Raw genomic sequence first — 20,036 nt, 5'->3', positions numbered from 1 at the left:
AAATTATTATTTTAAATGATTCATACATTTAAATATAAAGTCAGCTTGGGGAAATAGCATTGAGCTAAACATTTTATTTTCAATCTACCTTTTTCAAATATCTGATTAATTATGTTTAAGTATCAGAAATTCATATCATCTATAATTTCCCATTTATGCATTTTTGGCAAAGTGAGGATACTGTAGTCCAACAGAGAAAGTTAGTGAAGCATTCTGATGACTACAAAGCAGGCAGATTGTAAGGCATGCCCATGATTTTCTTGAGAATTACACATTCAAAAATCAGTTATTTTAATGATCTGAAATGTCCACTTCTTCCTATGTGTCTATCAGAATCTATTTATTTATACTTGCAACCCCCCAGGTAAAATTAGAATTTTTAGAAATATCATTGGCACAGTCAAACATAATTAACTGAAAAATTTCCACACTAAAACGGGATTTTTCTCGTAAAGGGATGAATACATCTCTAATGTTTTGGGGGCATATTTCTAAAGAATGCTTCTAGAAATTATCAGAAATGTTCATTTTCTCTCAGATTAAGTTTAAGGAGCATTTTCAATATCTGTCTTGCAAGAATACAAAACTATTTATTTAAAATGTTCAAGTGCACCGATATTAATCTTTCTTCAGAATTCCAGCTGAAGCATGATAACATAATCTCTACTTACTTTGTTCATCACTTTGAGGAGATCTGAGCTCTGCCAATTATGTAAAAATGATTCCTGATCATTACACGCTTGCACTTTATTTCCATTGCATCAATGGTTCTGGAATCTCTGTTAACTTCCAACAACACCCATAATCCAAAAGCTCCAATAACCACTGTCTCTCACCTTAGCTTGCCATATTAAGTGTAATTTCTGAAATTAAATGCTTGATCCTGACTTAGATATCTAACCGTAATAGTTTTCTTTATCCATGATATAAAGTCTCACATCATGTGTATTTAGACTTGTGATATAAAATACCCAGAATATGGATGGTCGAGTATTTTTGAGCTAAGGTGAAAATAAAGACAGCTTGCCACTCAAAATTAGTGTGTACAAACACATGCATACATACATACACAGGTACACATGCACACACAGATGAATCTTTAATAACTTAACAAAAACCGTACTTTGGAAAATATACTATTTAAAATAACAAAGTTATACAATCTTTTAAGAAAACTGATAGTAACCTGATTTTATCCACATTTAACAGTAAAAGCACTGTATTTAGGAGAACAGAAATTCCTTAAAAGAAATATGATTTATCTATGTGTCATAGCCAGTGAAATTTCATTGAGGTTTTTCTATGAGTTATAAGATCCCAATAGAGGCAGGAAGTTCACTTACAATCAGAAAGGAATATCAGTTATATAATGACATTTCACACAGCATTCCACTAATCTCCCTTTTTAAACAATCTTGTTATTATCTATTATGATCAGACCCCTCAATTTACATGCATGGTAAATAAATATATCAAAAATATATAAATATACCATAAAAATAAATTAAAAATAAATATACCATAAATATACCAAAAAATTAATGTAACTGAGGTTTTTTTGTACAATTAATACCTATTTTCAAATATTTCACAAAAATACAAGCAATTTATGTGCTGTTCATCTCTATTTCCTTCAGGAAGGTAATTTATATCTTAATCACTTCTTCTTAATTTATATTTTATATGGCATGTAGTGTCCAAATCTGGCCTTCCTGTCTAGCAATGAGCCTTTTAATAGTATTTACCACTTGGCTACATAGCATATTACTGCCTGCTTCAATTTTCCATGCATATTCTAACTGTTGTCATGATCTCAAATGGTAAACAGAACATTTTAATTGATGCTTCTTAAACCTTCTTATAAATATTTGGTAAGAGGCCCTAGTGTCACATCCGTCAACACCTACTGGGAACATCTGTCATTTGAACTAAGACAAATTAACTCATTTTAAGAGTAATCATTGTCATTCAATCTTCATCAATCACAATATCATTATGATGAAAAATTCTAAGAGGATGTTTTGAGTAAGAGTTTTCCAAATCCACACATTTCAATTTAACATAATCAGAAGTATATTATACATCTTTGTAATACATGCATGTAACAGAACACAGCAAATAGGAATCAGAAAGATACCTGCCACAATTCATAAGCAAGAGACATCAGGAAGCTCTTAAGAAGGAATTACACTCTCATTTACAGATCACTTACCACTGAGACTTGACCGAAGTGTCCACGAGATAGTTCACCTAATTGTCTGATACTTCCCTGAAGTTTCTTACCACAGAATGTATTAGACTTTACAATCATGGGGAAAACTAAAGTGAGTGTTAGGCTGGATAGAAATATGCCCAAGTAACCCAGTGTTGCCCAGACAGGAAATGAAGTGTTTATTTTGAATTTTAATAGTTGACTTTTACTTTCTATTCCTGGATTGGGGGTCTCAAGTGAAGACACTACTGTGCTATCATTAACTGGATGATCTTACCTCCTTCTCAAATATTCCACCAACCTCAGGAGGAGGCCCAAATCAAGGTTGTCCCCTCTATGCAGATGTATATGTTAAATTGTAGGTCATTAAAAATTTGACCTTCACACAAACCATAAAATACTTTCAAGAAAAAAAAAATTAATTTAATATACATTATTGACATGTTCCTTATCCATAAGTGCATTTGTAATAAAAATAAAATGAGAGGAAATGAAAAACTAAGCAATACAATTTAACAGCAACTGTTTTCAATAAAAGCCAGTCATTTGGCTTTTAAAAATAACATGAAAATCTAAAAAATCTTAATCTAAAAAATGACTTTTGCTACCATTAAGCAACGTCATTACATGGTTACATGGACTTAAGTTTCCCCTCTTTAGACACACAGTTGCTCTTGGACTAGGATACAGTGGTGAGAAGCTGAGTAATACAACCCAAATTGAATGTCCTCAAAGGCACTGAATCAGCAGAAATAAATTGTGGCAGTCCTGCTTGGGTGTGAACTTTCACTTAGAAGGTGTTGAGTTAAGTCTCTAAGTAGATCCATTTTAGTCCCATCTGAGAGAAAGTATTTACCCTCACAAAACCTGTAAATGGCTCTGAGGCCTTCCTTACACAGTACATAATTTTTCCCACTCTGCCTTTACTGATGACCACGTCCTTTTTACCTTGCTCTCCTACAGCATGAAAAATCTCAAGATTTATCTATATTTCATGTTCTCCAGCTCTTTTGCCAGTGTGAGCCTACTGTTATGCATCTCTCAAAAAGAACAGATTCTTCTGGATGGAAAATAGCAAATAAGCAGAAAGAGAACCTAAATGACAGGTTTACAAGGAACTAAAATGCCAAATACTAAAAACACACAACTGAAAATTAAAAGAGCAAGGAAAGAAGGGGCAAACACCAAGTATTAAATACAGAAGAAAAACGTTTTTACAGAGAGAGAAGCCACAGATAGGGAGGAGGGTTACATTTATTTTCTCATTTTATAAGACAAAGTATCTTTACTTTTGTCCCAAAATTATTATATAAATCTCACCAAAAATAAAATTACCTTTTGGGCAACAAGAAAATATTGATTTACTGAATTAAATATCCCACCATCCCCCTACACCCAACAACCTGAGTCACAAAGTAAAATAGAGCATTTACACATTTGGCCTGGAAAGAATTTTAATCAAGGTGAAGTTAAGCCTGTACATTAGAATTAGAAAATAATATACACCACGTAAACGATACGGTATTATGTTTGGTACTATTAAAAGTTTCCCTTCCTTATAAAGCATCTGGGATAATAATCAAAGGAAGTTTTAGAATCAGTAGTCTTACCAGGGCAACTTCATGCCATCTAATATTGCACACACGCCAAGTAGCATATGCCAATTATCTTGGATAGGAGAGTGAAGAATCCCAGATGACATAAGATGTTTCTGTTGTTAGAATTATGCTAATTTCTCAATCAATCATTTTAAATATTGCATGTAATGTTTGCTTAAAAAGGTTTTTCTACCCTGTCTAGAGGGCCCTACTGCTATAAAAATCTATTTTAACAGAAACAACACTTGCCTAACCAGAGACCTGGTACTTTCTTCAGTTTCAGAGGAGCAGCACAAATAATACATTTACATAAATATGTATAAAGTGTGGTTTGGCCAGAGTAAATGAGATGTATGTTACCATAAATCCTCTCAACACATCCCCGTTGTCATTAACATCATCAGCATCAGTCAACATCACCAACAAAATCACCGCAACACTGTAACCATTATCTCTTCTTCCCCCTCCCTCTCCCTTAGACTTTCTTACCTCTCTCCCTCCTTGTACAGACTCCAGTCTTTTCAGGTTCAAACCCTGAAAGAAAAAAATATATATGTATATATCAAAATAGATTATTGATGGCAAAGAAGAAGTAACTAATAATTAGTACTAGTGCAAAGATTTTGAAGTGAAAAAGAATTCATTTAACAGAGAAGATCTGAATGTACATGAATATCTCACACATAAGACAATATCTATATCTGAGTAAGTCTCCAAAGGTGGTACAAATGCACTTCTTGCTAAATCCCAGGACCATAAGTAAAAATAATTGCAGCACTGGTGATTACGTAGGAAACATTCAGGATTTTTTCTCGTGAAAAGGACTTTCTTCATCTTCTATTATATAACTGCTTTCTACACTAAAAGGAGAGCAATTCACCTTAAGTCCCCAGTAAACACTATGCATAATTAAATGGCAGAAGAGTTCATCTTTTTCTTAGCAGGCCTATTGCAAAATATGCTTGTGGCACAGGAGTCTGTCTGTCCATCTATCTATCTTCCCTGGAAATGCTGCTATTTAGAAAGCAAAATAATGGAAAAAAATTTTGCCCCCCTCTAAACATGATAAAAGCTTCAATTCCTGTTATTTTCCCTACTGTAGTAGTTTTATATGTGGCAGGAACTGTATGAAAATTGCAATAAAATGTGATCTCATAGTACCTAGTTCTTCCTTTTTACCTTCCTTCATTTTTGTTACCTTTTATTCTCTTTCCCTCTATCTCTTATCATGACCTTTAATTACTTTACAATACATATTTATTGTATATGTACTGTGGGCCAGACACCATGCTAGATATTGGGGATATAAGTAATAAATAGTCCTCAAAGTTTAGGAGATCATTGACTAGACACACAAAAGTGAAGGTAAAACTTCAGGAGAATGATGTCAGGTATACAAAATTTTCTCTGAGCCTAAGATGAAAGAGGCTCATTCAGCCTGTGAATGGGCAAACACACAAAGGACCGCAGAGGAAGATCACATCTAAACAGTGTTAAAGGCTGAAGAGGAAATGCAGAAGATGAACAACATGCTGCAGTCTAAACACCTGACTACTCAGTGTATGGTGACTGGACTTGTAGCATACCATCACCTGGGAATTCATTTCTAATGCTGACTCCACCCAAGACCAGCTGAGCAAGAATATGTAGTTTAACAAAATTTCCAGGTGATTCACATGCCCGTTAGAGTTTGAGAAGCACTGCACTAAGAGTTCTAGGAAAGGCAAGTGGTTTAGTTGGTGTATACTGTGAATTGTGCAAAAAGGAGCAGTGGGGAAATAAGGCCCAAAAGTTGACCAGATTATGAAGTCTTTCAAGAGTAGGAGTTTTGACTGTTCTTTAAGCAAATGCTTACTTCGATAGCAGTCTTTGAAAACGGGGGGGTATAACATATCAAGGACAGACATATATGAGAACTTACATATTCTCATAATTTAGTCTAAACCTACATCTTATTTTCTATTTTTCCTAGAAACACTATCAGAAGAAAAATGGACAGAATACAAATAAATATTGGGATTTATCTTTATCATAATTTTTTTCATCTTCCTCTAAATTACGTGACAGAGCTTTAGAAACCTTAAAAATTTTTCACATTATTATGAATAATTTTGACTTAAGTTAAAGTATTTTTCTATTTCTGATGAAAACCTAAATAGCACATAACCTTAAGTATATATTCTACATTATCACAATACATCTGGTAAGAAATTGACCTGTAAGAAATATATACTAGACTTTATTGTATTTCTAGCTTTATATTTTGGAATTTAAGAAAAGATTGTAACTGGTTTTTGTTGTCACATTAAGCTGCAGATTTAGAGTGTAATATAAGGAAAATATTCATAAGATAAATTTTTTTTCATTTGGTGACAGGATTTATGCTTAAAAAGGCAAAAGATTATTAAGATCTGAAGAGAAACCAGAGTGTTAATGCTTAAAAGGTTTTCAAGTGGTTTTTAAATTTTTACCTCCTATATAAAACATTTCTTGAATTGTTTAGATAAAAACATATGAACAAAAGTATTAACTAAGTCCACTTTGTCTTTTTTTAAAATTTTTATTTCATATTGGAGTGTAGTTGATTAACAATGTTGCGTTAGTTTTGGGTGCACAGCAAAAGTGATTCAGTTATTCATATACATATATCCATTCTTTTTAAAATTCTTTTCCCATTTAGGTTATTATAGAATATTGAGCAGAGTTCCCAGTGCTATACAGTAGGTCCTTGTTGTCTATTTTAAATATAGCAGGGTGTACATGTCAATCCCAAACTCCCAGTCTATCCCTCCCCGCCACCGTCTCCACCTGGTAACAATACGTTCAGTCCACTTTGTTTTAAAAAATAGACTATTACTCTACTGACTCTAGAAAAGTCTCTAGAATCAACCTAGAAAAGTTATTCTTGTAAATAAATGGCAGCCTGATTTCTGAGTTTAGAAAATTATCTACATTTACAGGATACATCTTGAAGAGCCTAAATTTCATATGAAATAAGATATAAAACAAAATCTTAGAACATTTCTTAAACCTGGCAGTGTAGTCTAAAAAATTCTGAAGTGGCATTCATGCTCATATCTTTCAGGATTTGGGAAACTGTAATGACGTGCTTTCGAATTTAGACAGATGTGGTCTTAAAACTTCAGTTTGTAACCTTCTTTTGTGTTCCCTCTAACAAAATACATAGCATTTCTCAACCTCATCATTTTTTTAGTTGAAAAATAATAATAAATATAGTAACTACATCATGTGGTTGCTATGAAGATTAAATTAGATAATATGTGTATAGCACTTAGCAAAGGGTCAGACACAGCATATCCCAAAACAGTAATTGTTATCTCCTCTTCGTATTCTAATTTTTATTATCATAATTATACTTATATAGCACATCTAAATATAAGATAAATTTGAGCAAATATCCTGATATTGTGCCTTTCATTTGAAGAATGCAAATTATCATGCTTTGCTTTAACTCCTTGACATATTTATATTTGTAATGGTGTTTTGAACTTCTTGTCTGTTAATTCTATCATCTGTCATTTCCAGGTCTGTTCTTATTGACTGAATTCTTTCCTGGTTATGAGTCACATTTTCGTATGCTTTCTTATGTCCAGTAATGTTTTCATTCATTGCCAGATATTGTGATTTTTATTCTGTGTAGTGCTAGATTTTGTTTATTCCCTTAGAAGGGGTTAGGATTGTTTCTGGCAGATGGTTAAGTTACTTGTGGGTCAGACTAACCCCTCTGAAGCTTACTTTAAAAACACTGTTAGGATGAGTCTTAGAGTTATTTATCTCTATTACTAAAGCTTGACCCTTTTGTGCTCTCTACTGAATAGTCCATGTATTCAATGAGGGTTCACTACTCTGGCTGATGGAAATTCAAGACTCCCAGACCTGTGAAAGCTCTGGGAATTCTACTTAAAGTTCTCTTGTAGTTATTCTTTTCCAGCAGTTATTCTTTGCCTAGCCTTATCAAATTTCACTCTACATATGTGAAGACTTATTCAAATATAATTCTCAGAGTAACACCTATGCAGATTTCTAGAGTTCTTCTCTGTATGTTTCCCTCCTTTCTGGTAATCAATCTTACAAATCAAAGCTGCCTTGTTCTCTCCAAACTCGGATCTTTGTCTCCTCAGCTACAAAATTTAAAGACCCTGTAGTTCTGACTGGGCTGTCCCTCCATGTACCATGGTCCAAAAACTGCCTCCAGGCAGAAATCCGGGTATTGCAAGACTCTCTTTGTTTTCCTTTTCACAGGTATTATAGCGCTTCCCTGTCTGTTTTTTAATGTGTGAGAGTTGTTTTATATGTTTTGCCTAGTCTTCTAACTATTGAATATTACAGTAGGAGGGTAAGTCTTTTTTTTTTTTTTTTTTTTTTCTTTTTGCGGTATGCGGGCCTCTCACTGTTGTGGCCTCTCCCGTTGCGGAGCACAGGCTCCGGATGCGCAGGCCCAGTGGCCATGGCTCACGGGCCCAGCCGCTCCGCGGCATATGGGATCCTCCCAGACCGGGGCACGAACCCGTATCCCCTGCATCGGCAGGCGGACTCTCAACCACTGCGCCACCAGGGAGGCCCGAGGGTAAGTCTTATAACTATTATTCTTTCATGAATAGAAGCAGAACTCAAGGTAAATATGTTAAGCCTATTTTTTCAAAGGAGGAAGTTAAAGCTTACAAAATTGAAATTATGCGGTCTGAGTACCAGAGCTAGTGACTACAAAAGCAAAATTTAAACCAATATATTAAGAACCTAGATACCAAGTTCATTTATTCATTCCTTGGTCAAGTTTCTTTAAATTCACACCAGCCAAAATCTTTAATGTCTTACATACTTATGAACACAAATTTATCATAACGTGCAACTCATGCCTGAGTCATGATGATTCTTCAAGGCAACATAGTGATTAAGAGAAGAACTTTAAGAAGAAACATACCTGTTTGGATGGAATAGGAGCTGGACAGTCAGCATGCCAGCATAGATATGATGTATTTTATAAACTTGGTCATAATTTAGGAACCGAATTATTGAAACACCAATCTTGAGGCTGAAGAACCGAGTCAGAGAATCTGATGGCAAGAATTTGGGACCCATGTGGGCAGAGGATGATGAGCTAAGAGGATTTCCATATGCTAACAGGGCTTCAGGCAAGAAGGTGTTTCAATAGAGAAGTCAAATGGTCTACTGTATAATAAGATTCACTAAGAATTCTTGAGGTATAAAGCCCTAACCAATGGCAGGAATTAGTACGAATCCTAGAGTAACACTAAACCTTCAAGTTGGAAGTTCAGGTGGCTTGAGTGGGGAAAGCTGTTAAGGGCGAAATATCAACTTAACTTCCAGCTTCTGCTAGGAAAACTAGAGCAATCTTGAGTTTTGCTGTCTCTTATTGATAGTAAATTGGTCAATTTACTTGGAAAGATCAAATCGTATTACCACCCTAATTAAACAAGCAATAACATTTACGACAGAAATTTTTCAAAAGAAATATGGATCTCAAGGAAACAAAGCCCCTTTTCAGCCCCTTACATATATACTACACAATTATCTCATTTTAAAATTAAAAAGTACTTGGAATTTTCCAATTTTGTGTAACCTCCACTAAAGCATATATTGAAATAATTCAGAAAGAAATGAATGTTTTAATTCTATTCACTGAGACAATCTGACTCTTAGAAAGACTTGAAGTAGACAAGGAACAGTAAAATTACTTACATCCATATAAATACATCTGTACACTAGTTGACCCTTAAAATTAATACAAGATTTATAAACTTTTAATTGGTATAAAAACCCACTTCATTACTCTTAAACACAAACACAATATTTATTCATCATATCTTCAGAAAATCATATCTGAAAGTACCCGAGGAATACAGTTGAGGAAAATCTATTTCCCTTATTACACATATATTGTCACTAGAGAGTATAAACTCTTTGTGTTGATCAAAATTAAGTCCATGAAACCTAACCAAAATGTTATAAATTGTAGGAAGAAAAAATTACCCCAAAGCAAATATTCTGCAATGTGCTAAATTAAGATAGTATAGTAAGCCTTAAAGGGAAAAATCTATTAACTGAATAAAATGGAATTTTCTACTAAAATCTCTCTTGCAGAACAGGATCCAGACACCTGTGTGAACACCCCCAGTAACTATGCTAGGGTATGAGGTCATCTCTGTCTAAAGTATACATAGTGGGGAGATCTCCTTTGTAATGATTACAAATTCTTCCCAAATTGCTATCATGTCATAAAGATTTTCCCTGCTTCCCTATAAACAAAAAGTGAGAAGTATAGTATCCAGTACTCCTAGATTTGGTTGCTTTATTTTCCCAATATGGACCACTATAGAAAGAGCAGATGGAATAGATATTTCATTTCTAGCACTCTGGAGATTTCATTGTGATAATTTTCTTAACTGTAGAAGGTAGTTCTTTAACTGGAAAAACCCAAAATTAATTTTTTAAAGACCTCAAATAAATGTATGGCTTTTACATTTAGCCTCAACTTTGGAGATACAAGAAAGAACTAGAAGGAAGTTTAAATAACATGTAGTTCAATCTCTTCATTTGACAGATGAGGGGGCTCGCAGCAGGGAACTTAACTTACAAGTGACAGACTTGGGGCTTGAACTCTGGTCATTGGGTCCCAAATCTAGGACCAATTATTACCACAGTTATAAAAATAACTAGTATTTCGGGGGTGATCTGTGTGTGTCCAGCACTGCTCCAAGTGTCTTCCCTGCATTAATTCAATTCTTATGATAATTCATGTTATTGCAGCTATGGTACATGGCCCCAAAAAGAATGACAAGAATGTTGTTAAACACTTCTGGCCTTCCTGCTTCTTACCACTACATTTCTTCTTAAACAGTGATATCATTTTGGGAAGAAAAGCACAGTCTTGGAAGATGATGTGGGAGTGGAAGGATATAGAGGGCTGTACTGGATGATCCCTGTAGAGCTTTAAAATCTAATACCTGTGCTATGTTTTAATTTTTAAGACAGGCAATCTGGTTCTGTTACAGGTTCTTGCTATGCATTTTTCTATCTTGTACAGCTTCGTGGTGAGACTGATGAAACTATTCAAGAAGTTGAAAAATCCCAGTGAGTTTGAACACAGCTTGATAAACCTATTGTCAACCTTGCTAGGTTCCTAAATCCTGGTTTTCTTAATTTGGATATCTACTTTTTCATCTATCAGCTTGCTGCACAGACTTTAAATTCAGTGTCAAGTTTCAGTTATATTGCTGATAAAAAATCTTTAGTTGTATATATGGATTTCTAACCTTAGCCGTATCTAGGATTGATTTTGTAAGTGATAGTATTGAGATGTGTGATTAGTTATAGGTTTACAGAATATACTCAGAAACTTTCCCAAGGCTGCTGAACCTACCTAAAAAGTCCAAGAATTCACTCTTATGTATAATTGCCAGTCTTCCTTTAAAGTTAATGAACATAGTTTAAATATTCATTGTGAGTCTCAGCTCTTTTTTAGCCATTATATTGGAAAAACTTTTTTTCTTATACTGAAATTATGTCATAGAGAGATTTGTATTTGCCTGTTTGAAAAGTGTACAGTTCATCAAGATTTGAGCTAAAATCCATCCAAAGACAAAAACAAGAGCCAAATGTAAAAACTTATCAAACTCTGTTTTTCTTTTTGAAGTTAGTCAATCTAGTCATCTTTGAAACTCTATACCATAATATCTGTAATCCATTCACTGGAAGCTTTGAATTGCTCTTCATTTCCCTTTTCAAAAACCAAGATATGTCATTGTTTTCAGGAACTCCACCATTCTTCTGACGTTTTAAAAATGGAAAACCATCCCGTATTTGTAAAATAATGTTGTAACTATATCACAGGACACATTTAAATGTACACATATACATATTACAAAAATGGTATACATTTGTTGAATTTTTACTAGATGACAGGTATTATGCTGAGCACTTTACATGACTTATTTTTCTTTATTCCTCACAATTATGTTGCAGATATCACTATTCATTCCTATTTTGGGCATCGGGTCATTGAGGCAGAGAGGTTAATTAACTTGCCCAAAGAGACACAGCTAGAAGGAGGTGGAGTTAATTATTGAACCCAGAGTATCTGATTACAGAGCTCCTTTTGCAACCACTACACATAATACCTTCAAAAAGTAACTATTACTTTATGTCTTGTGTGTAGGAGATGAATATCTAATATGAATTAGATCAATATATGTTTAATAAATGAATGAGTAACCCATTAGTTGAGTAAACCGAATCCCAGAATTATATTAAAGTTCACCTAAACCAAGTTGTTTTTACATATTGAAGAAGTAAATGCAAGATAAATTCTTGGTTTTGAGTTCATTTAGGATTTGGAAATAACTGTGAGAAAAAAGTTAAAGTAAATGAGATTGGATTCCAGAGTTCCTAATTTCTTGGAAAGAAATGTAAAATTCAACTGAAATATTTCCTGGGGCAGACAAAGATTAAAAGAAAATTAATGTAACTAGGTGGACACAAATAACAATTCATAGTGTTTGTCTGTGATTATCATTGCTCTAGGCTATCTTAAATATTAAACAAGTATAGTACCTCTACACCTCCAGTTTTCTAGAAGTTCTCATCTTGGTATACTGCATAAGTTAAATTTCTTCTGCTCCAGGGACTTGGGTTCTCATTTTTTATGAGCTTACATACAATGAAATTTGCCCTGAAACTAGAATATTTCCAGTATTTCTGATGTTCATAGCTGGGTGGTCATTTGTGATGAAGGTGTCTTTTCATTTCCGATATGAGACTAATCAACAACATAGAATTTCTACTATGCTTTTAGGTAATATTATTTCTGCCAACCTCCATCTTTTACTCTAATTCTTAAATAGAAAGTGAAAGACATAGTTTCAGAAAATAAGTAATCCCAAATACTGGCAATGAAAGGTGTATTGCTTTAGAATCCCTTAGTGGCGGTAAACATCAGGCCAACTGTGAATTTAAACAGATATGGACAGGATTAGCACCTAATGTGTGGGATGCAGCATCATGGAATATTTGAAAATTTATCCTTTGATTAGGCTAAGCTAATTGAATCATTAATCTGTCTAGTAAGCTGTCTTTTATTTTCTTACTACGGAACATAAAAAGAGAGAATGTACTAAAGTAGCTCAAGAGAGAGGACTAATAGAATATGTTTACCTATCAATCTATCTGCCTATAACTTCTGACTCCATCTTTTTCTAAATCCACCCCATCACTCTTTTTTTTTTTTTTTTTTTTTTTTTGTGGTACGTGGGCCTCTCACTGTTGTGGCCTCTCCCGTTGCAGAGCACAGGCTCCGGACGCGCAAGCTCAGCGGCCATGGCTCACGGGCCCAGCCGCTCCGCGGCATGTGGGATCTTCCTGGACCAGGGCACGAACCCATGTCCCCTGCGTCGGCAGGCGGACTCTCAACCACTGCACCACCAAGGAAGCCCTCCCATCACTCTTTTACAGAATCTGGTGCTCTTGATAGTCCCTGTCCACATCAAACATTCTTCTAACATAGACTTTTGGACCAGGTGCTCATCCCAGCAGGAACTCTCTCTAGATATCTGTATGACCAAAACCCACAGTTTCTCAAGTTTTTGCTTACATCCTACCTTCTCAGTGAAGTATACTTTATCCCCCTATTTAATATTATAGTCTACTACCTACTTCACTTCCAGGGACACTTACAATCTTTTAATATACTGTATACATTTATTATTATAGTATATTACTTATCTTTCCACATTAGTATTTAAGGGCTAAAAAGACAAGGTTCAGATCTTTGCTGCTATGTTTTCTAAATTATCCCAATTGTTCAAACAGTGCCTGGAGCATGGTAAGTGTTAAATAAGTATTTAAATGTTTGTTGAATAAGTGCAAATAGTGCATTAGGTTCCTGCTTCCATTTACATGGCAAGAATATATTTAAATATTTTTTTCCTCCACTATCAGATTTTGGGTGCAGAGAGTAATAACAGAGTTCAACTTATTTGTATCAGAATAAGATCTGAATGGAGATATTTTAAACTACTTCCTTTGATCCTTGTGTTACCAAATTTTTGCCTGGGCATATTTTGAGGCACTTTTAAAAAAAGTCGAGCAATAAATGTCCATCAACAGAGGAATAGATAAAGAAGATGTGGTACATGTATACAATGGAATATTATTCAGCCATAAAAAAGAATGAAATAATGCCATTTGAGCAACATGGATGGACCTAGAGATTATTACACTAACTGAAGTGAGTCAGACAGAGAAAGACAAATATTATATAATATCACTCATATGTGGAATCTAATTTTAAAAAATGATACAGATGTACTTATTTACAAAAAAGAAACAGACTCACAGATTTCAGAAACAAACCTATAGTTACCAAAGGGGAAATGTGGGGAGGAGGGATAAATTAGGAGCTTGGGATAACATACACATACTACTACACATAAAACAGATAACCAACAAGGACCTACTGTATAGCACAGGGAACTATACTCAATATTGTATAATGACCTATATAGGCAAAGTATCTGAAAGAATCTGAAAAGAATGAATATATGTATTTGTATGACTGAATCACTTTGCTGTATACCTGAAACTAACACAAAATTGTAAATCAACTATACTCCAATGAAATTTAAAAAAAAAAGTCAAGCGAGCAATTAGGAGTTAATTAGTAATAGGATATCCACTTGCATTTTTTGTCTTTCAAAAGCAACAAAATGAGTTAAGTGTTTTTCTTATTAATTACTTGCCTTTAAAATATGTCTATTAATTTGAGTACTGTGGCTTTCATACATTTTTAAAATATTTCTTCATACATCTTTTATTATTCATTTGTTTTAGCTAAGCAAAGAAATGTTCTAGAAACACCTTAAGACTCCTAATCCCCAAGGTTTCTAGATACAGGAACATTTGTGTGCGTGTTTTGATTATATAGGGAAAATAATTATTTTAGCTATTAAAATAATTTGAAACCAAATCATCCATCATCTTTTTATTCTCTAGTAGTAATACAAAGGTTATTTCTTTACCACTGATGCAACTCATAAAAAGCTTTCTTCAACTCAGTCTTTCAGGAGAGTTTGAGATTTCAGGTAAAGTTATGTTTTTTTTGTTTGTTTGTTTGTTTGTTTTTTTTGCGGTACGCGGGCCTCTCACTGCTGTGGCCTCTCCCGTTGCGGAGCACAGGCTCCGGACCCGCAGGCTCAGCAGCCATGGCTCACGGGACCAGCCGCTCCGCGGCATGTGGGATCTTCCCAGACCGGGGCACAAACCCGCGTCCCCTGCATCGGCAGGCAGACTTTCAACCACTGCGCCACCAGGGAAGCCCTACAGTTATGTTTAAATGCGATATATTCTAAACTTGCCATCTTATTAATGAAGAGTTTTTCTTATTCTTCTTCCCCTTTCACTCTCTTTAGCTATGCCATTTCTTACAAGGAACCTTCTAAAAGAACTAGCCCATCTCCCCTCCCCCCCAAATCTGGTGCTAACACATTTGTTCACTTACACACAAAGAGATCTGGGTAATGTCAGGCATTTTAGCAAGAGAAGTTTAAAGGACTCTTGAATACATTGGATTTGAGGGATTGAAAGGACCATCATCCTTATAATGAATACCATTAATCCATATAGTTAAAAGAATCTGCCCAAAGATACCTGATTAAATACTATGGGTACAGATTTTCCACTTTAAGTGCCACCGTTCCACAAGAATTATCTAAAGCACATAACTGATACATTTTCAAAGATATCTTATTATCTTTCCCAAAGCTTTCTTTGAATCTTTATTGCTAATGATGCCTTTCAAATGACATTTAGAGTTGCTATTTATAACAACCAACAAAGATGCTCAAATGTTTTTGGGAGCTTTTTACTATTAATCTAAACTTTTCATCCAAAAATTCTTTGAACTCATGAAGATATTCAATCACTTGAGCCTACCACTTTCTCATTCAGTTTCCCTCTAATTTCCTTCTTTTTCAGCATAGCACCCAAGGAACATAATTATCATCAGGCTGATACACAAACCTTTCAACTTTTTGGATCCTTTCTTCCTCTGTTGTACTTCCCTAGCAAAGCTAAACTTTGGATATCATCTATATAAGATATAACTGCACCTAATAACTAACTATGTGTTGCTGGAGAAAAACAGAGCGTTGTGTCTAAATTTATGATCACAAATTCGAAATTTGCTCTCAGCATTTTCTGAAAATCTGAATCTTTACTGCTTTCAACATTTTATACCAGCTGTTACCTTCTTGTAATCATCTCCACCCACAATCTTCATACGTTTATAGGGTTACCTTCTTGCCACTACTATATTTAAAATAGATAACCAACAAGGATATATTCTATAGCACAGGAAATGCTGCTCAATATTCTACAATAACCTAAATGGGAAAAGAATTTGAAAGAGATACATATATATGTATAACTGAATCACTTTGCTGTACACCTGAAACTAACACAACACTGCTAATCAACTATGCTCCAATATAAAATAAAAATGTTTAAAAATAAATAAATAAAATGTTCATTTATTATTTCTTTGTAAATATGATATTAACATATAGACACTAATATTTGCAATTCAAATTCATTCAGAAAAAAATTAATTGAATAAATTCATTTGTTCCTTTTTCTCACTGACCTTGGGATATTACTTAAACCTCAGAGATCACATTTCTTTTTCAGGAAAATTAGAAAATTGGACTAGTCCTAAATATCTCTTTTAGCTCTAAAACACTGACATTTTCTGTTCTTTTAGAAAATTGTTTTAAATCTCTCAATTTTAATATTTGAGCTTTGTTATCTAATCAGTTTCAACTCAAGAATTTTATCAATAATTGTGGACTCTGCCTGTCTCAGTGCTTTTCTTTAAAAATCTCCCTCAACTGTTCTAAGAGCTCTTCAAAATATTAAACAAGTAACCAGTGCCAGCATGAGTGCATTTTTAAAACTTTACTCTATTTATTTATATTTTTAATAATTATTACCTCGTAAATTGGCATAGCTTCCAGCATATCCATTTCGTTTCCACTTTTAAACATAGTATTCATAATGTACAACTCTATATTGTCTGAACAACTCTATTGAAGACTCAGTATTAAACAAATAAATCAGATTGTGTCAACATCCATTGTTGGAAACCTTAGTTCATTAAATGTGCTTATTTCTGTCATTATGAATTTCTAGAAACAGCTAAACAGACCAGAAAAATAAATGTGTAGTCTCAGACAGCAAGTCAGAAAATCACCATCACTTAAATTTTCACCTGACAGATCAACATTCCACAGTGTAATTTAATGTCTTCTCAAAACCAAAGACCTATCTGAAAATAAAGTGACAATTTCCATTTCCCTATAGTATCTATTCTAATTTAACTGCATTTTCATCATGAATTTCTGGACATTGGATCTCGCTTAGAAATCTATAAACATTAGGAAGACAATGTTACAACTATTTGGGATATATTTTTATACTCTCAATCTGATAAAATAACAACTTTCAAAAGTCAGGTGATGCTTTATATACATAGATTGCAATCATCAGATTTCTATTCGACCTAGTCCAGTGATTTGTTATAGTAAAAAGAAGCTAATTAAATAAATTCTATGGCTACATTTGGCAAGTATTAGCCAGGATGTACCAGTTGGGAAGATGAAGTCTGAAATTAAATACTGTGTATTAACTCTAATGATATTGTTCTCCAATTTACTCAACTTGAAAGTGTAGCCAGGGAAATGTTAGCCTCTGTTCCTCATGAAATAGCAATCTGACCAGGGGAAGGTCTGGAGTTATTTGTATGACAGAGTACTGGTCAGAAATGGTATTTTTTACTCTTAAGGACTTCAAACCAGTGTTTAGCTTTTCCAATCAGCAATGTGAAAACCTGTAAGTGACCCTGAAACACCTTAGGGTCTCCCTTCCCACCCACCCTGCCCCACCATCACCAACGGTGCAGTTTACCTTAAAGAGAGAGGAGAAACAAAGTCTTAATGCAGCAACGTTTGTGCTCACATATGCTATCCACCTGCTGATAGCCATTTAACCCACTGACCCCTCACTTTTATTTTCTGGCTTATTCATTCACCCAACAAATATTGTTCTGAGTGCCTACATGTGCCACGTCCTAGTCTATGCATTGGGCCAAGAGAGATAAGGTATATTTCTTTTGGTGCTTACCTTAAACTATTTTATAGATATGTAATTTACATAAAGATTTATGGAATGTTACCACTGGGAAAAAAAAGCTTAAGAAATCATTTAGCCCTTTTTCCTTATTTTATTAATATTTGTGAGGAAACTGAGGCCAGCCTATAGATAGGGAATATGACTGCTCAAGATTACACAGTTAGTTAGTGACCATAGTATATATGATGCCAGTATCTAGATATCTACTTCTCTAGATATCTCTAAAGGTAATTACCTATGTACCTCTGCTTTTTAAAATGTTCCTAGCCTCTTATCCTCTCACTACGTTCTGTTTATTATTTTACTGTGTGACCTGGTTGAGAAAGTTATACTTTTCAGTTTGCCCTTTTCTGAGTCACCTTCAATTTCAGGTTCTTTAATTGTTACCTGACACCATAGGAACAATCTTGGCTGCAAAGGAGGCCAGGTGAATCCCCAAGGTTTACTGCACTGTGTTTCATTTCTCTTCTGTCACTAACTGTGAGACCATTTGGCAACAGTTGACTCAGAGCCTTAAGATAATTAGTTCTTCCTCAGAGTGGCATGACTTTTAAGGAGGGAAGTATGCAACATTTGTTACAAAACCCAAATCTATCATTTGTAGAATGTGACCCATTTTGGTGGCTCTTTGATATTTTTGAAAATAGTTTCCATGAATAATGTCCTCAATAATGTGGTCTCCTTACATCTTATTTCTGAATTATTTCTAATACCATCCAAAGCACATCTTGTCCCAATTGAAGGGAAAGAAAGAAACAAAAAGCTGGATGGGAAAATATAAAATACTACAAAAGAAATAAAAAGATAATTTTAAAGTAAATGAATAATGTTTAATACAGAAATTACACACTTTATATATTTTAGTTTTTATAGATATAAGTACACTTAGCACCTAATATTTAGAATAAATTACTACATTTTGAACCTTAGCATTTTAACTCAGTCATACTAATGTAGGAAGCCATATTCAACTATGAGTTCTAAAAAGATGAATATAAAACTTTCAGTATAACTGGGTAAGAAATTATTTACAATTTCTACACATTTTGTATATCAGATAATAATCTAAGCTCAATGAAGTTGAAGTCTTCATTAAATGCAGTATAATTCCTCAAGAAATTTGCTTAAACATAGAACAATCAAGTCTTCCTAAACTTTTGAAATTGTTCTTTACTGTATACATAATAAGTCAAAAATCAGATTTATATGGACATTAAAAAATAAAGAAGTTGTGATATTGTGATTAATAATAAGAAATATATATAGTTTGGTCGTCACCGTTTTTGGCACACAGCTTTTTTTTTTTTTAACATTTTTATTGGAGTATAGTTACTTTACAATGGTGTGTTAGTTTCTTCTGTACAACAAAGTGTATCAGGTATATGTATACATATAACCCCATATCCACTCCCTCTTGTGTTCCCTCCCCCCGTCCCTATCCCATTCCTCTAGGTGGTAACAAAGCACCAAGCTGATCTCCCTCTGCTATGCGGCTGCTTCGCACTAGCTATCTAAATCTATAAACTAAAATACATTTTAAAGTCATCTTTTTGGATATGAGCAAAAAATACTAATCATGTTTAAGTTTATTCTGTTCTTACTAAGACTCATGCCTATGCAAGCTAAAATGGTAAAAAGATGCTAATTTTTTTTTTTTTTTTTACATAGAAGAATTCAGGAAAGAACTTTTTTTTATGGCAACTACCAACAACATAACTGGACATTTATGAAAATTTTGTCTTTCAAAACATTTCACATTTACTTCACAAGAGGAAGAAAAAGTCCCTGAGGCAGAATATATGAAAAAGTAATTATGAAAAAACATGGTCAGTAAATAAAGGTGAACATTATCCTGTTAAAATGCACCAGCTGGTAGCATACATAAATATTTACACCATCACCAACACCATTTAAATTGTTTAACTAGGAAACACATTAAGTATCTGGATGAGGCCACAGAGTTTAGCATTGAGATTGGGTACAGAAAAGGGAACTTGAGAGAAGAA

At 34.0% G+C, this 20,036-nt stretch overlaps 1 protein-coding gene across 2 annotated transcripts in view; it reads right to left on the bottom strand.

Moving 5' to 3' along the window:
* Positions 1-20,036, bottom strand: part of CCSER1 (coiled-coil serine rich protein 1) — a 1,188,125-nt gene that overhangs the window by 366,931 nt on the left and 801,158 nt on the right. For both annotated transcript variants that reach the window (XM_081234941.1, XM_081234938.1), the window contains one exon: positions 4,300-4,344. In XM_081234941.1, the coding sequence (XP_081091067.1) occupies positions 4,300-4,344 (45 nt within the window). The remainder of the gene's footprint in view (positions 1-4,299; positions 4,345-20,036) is intronic.

Source organism: Mesoplodon bidens (assembly GCF_964165515.1).
Source record: "Mesoplodon bidens genome assembly, chromosome: 1".
Lineage (NCBI taxonomy): Eukaryota > Metazoa > Chordata > Mammalia > Artiodactyla > Ziphiidae > Mesoplodon > Mesoplodon bidens.
This window is presented reverse-complemented; position numbering and strand designations above follow the sequence as displayed.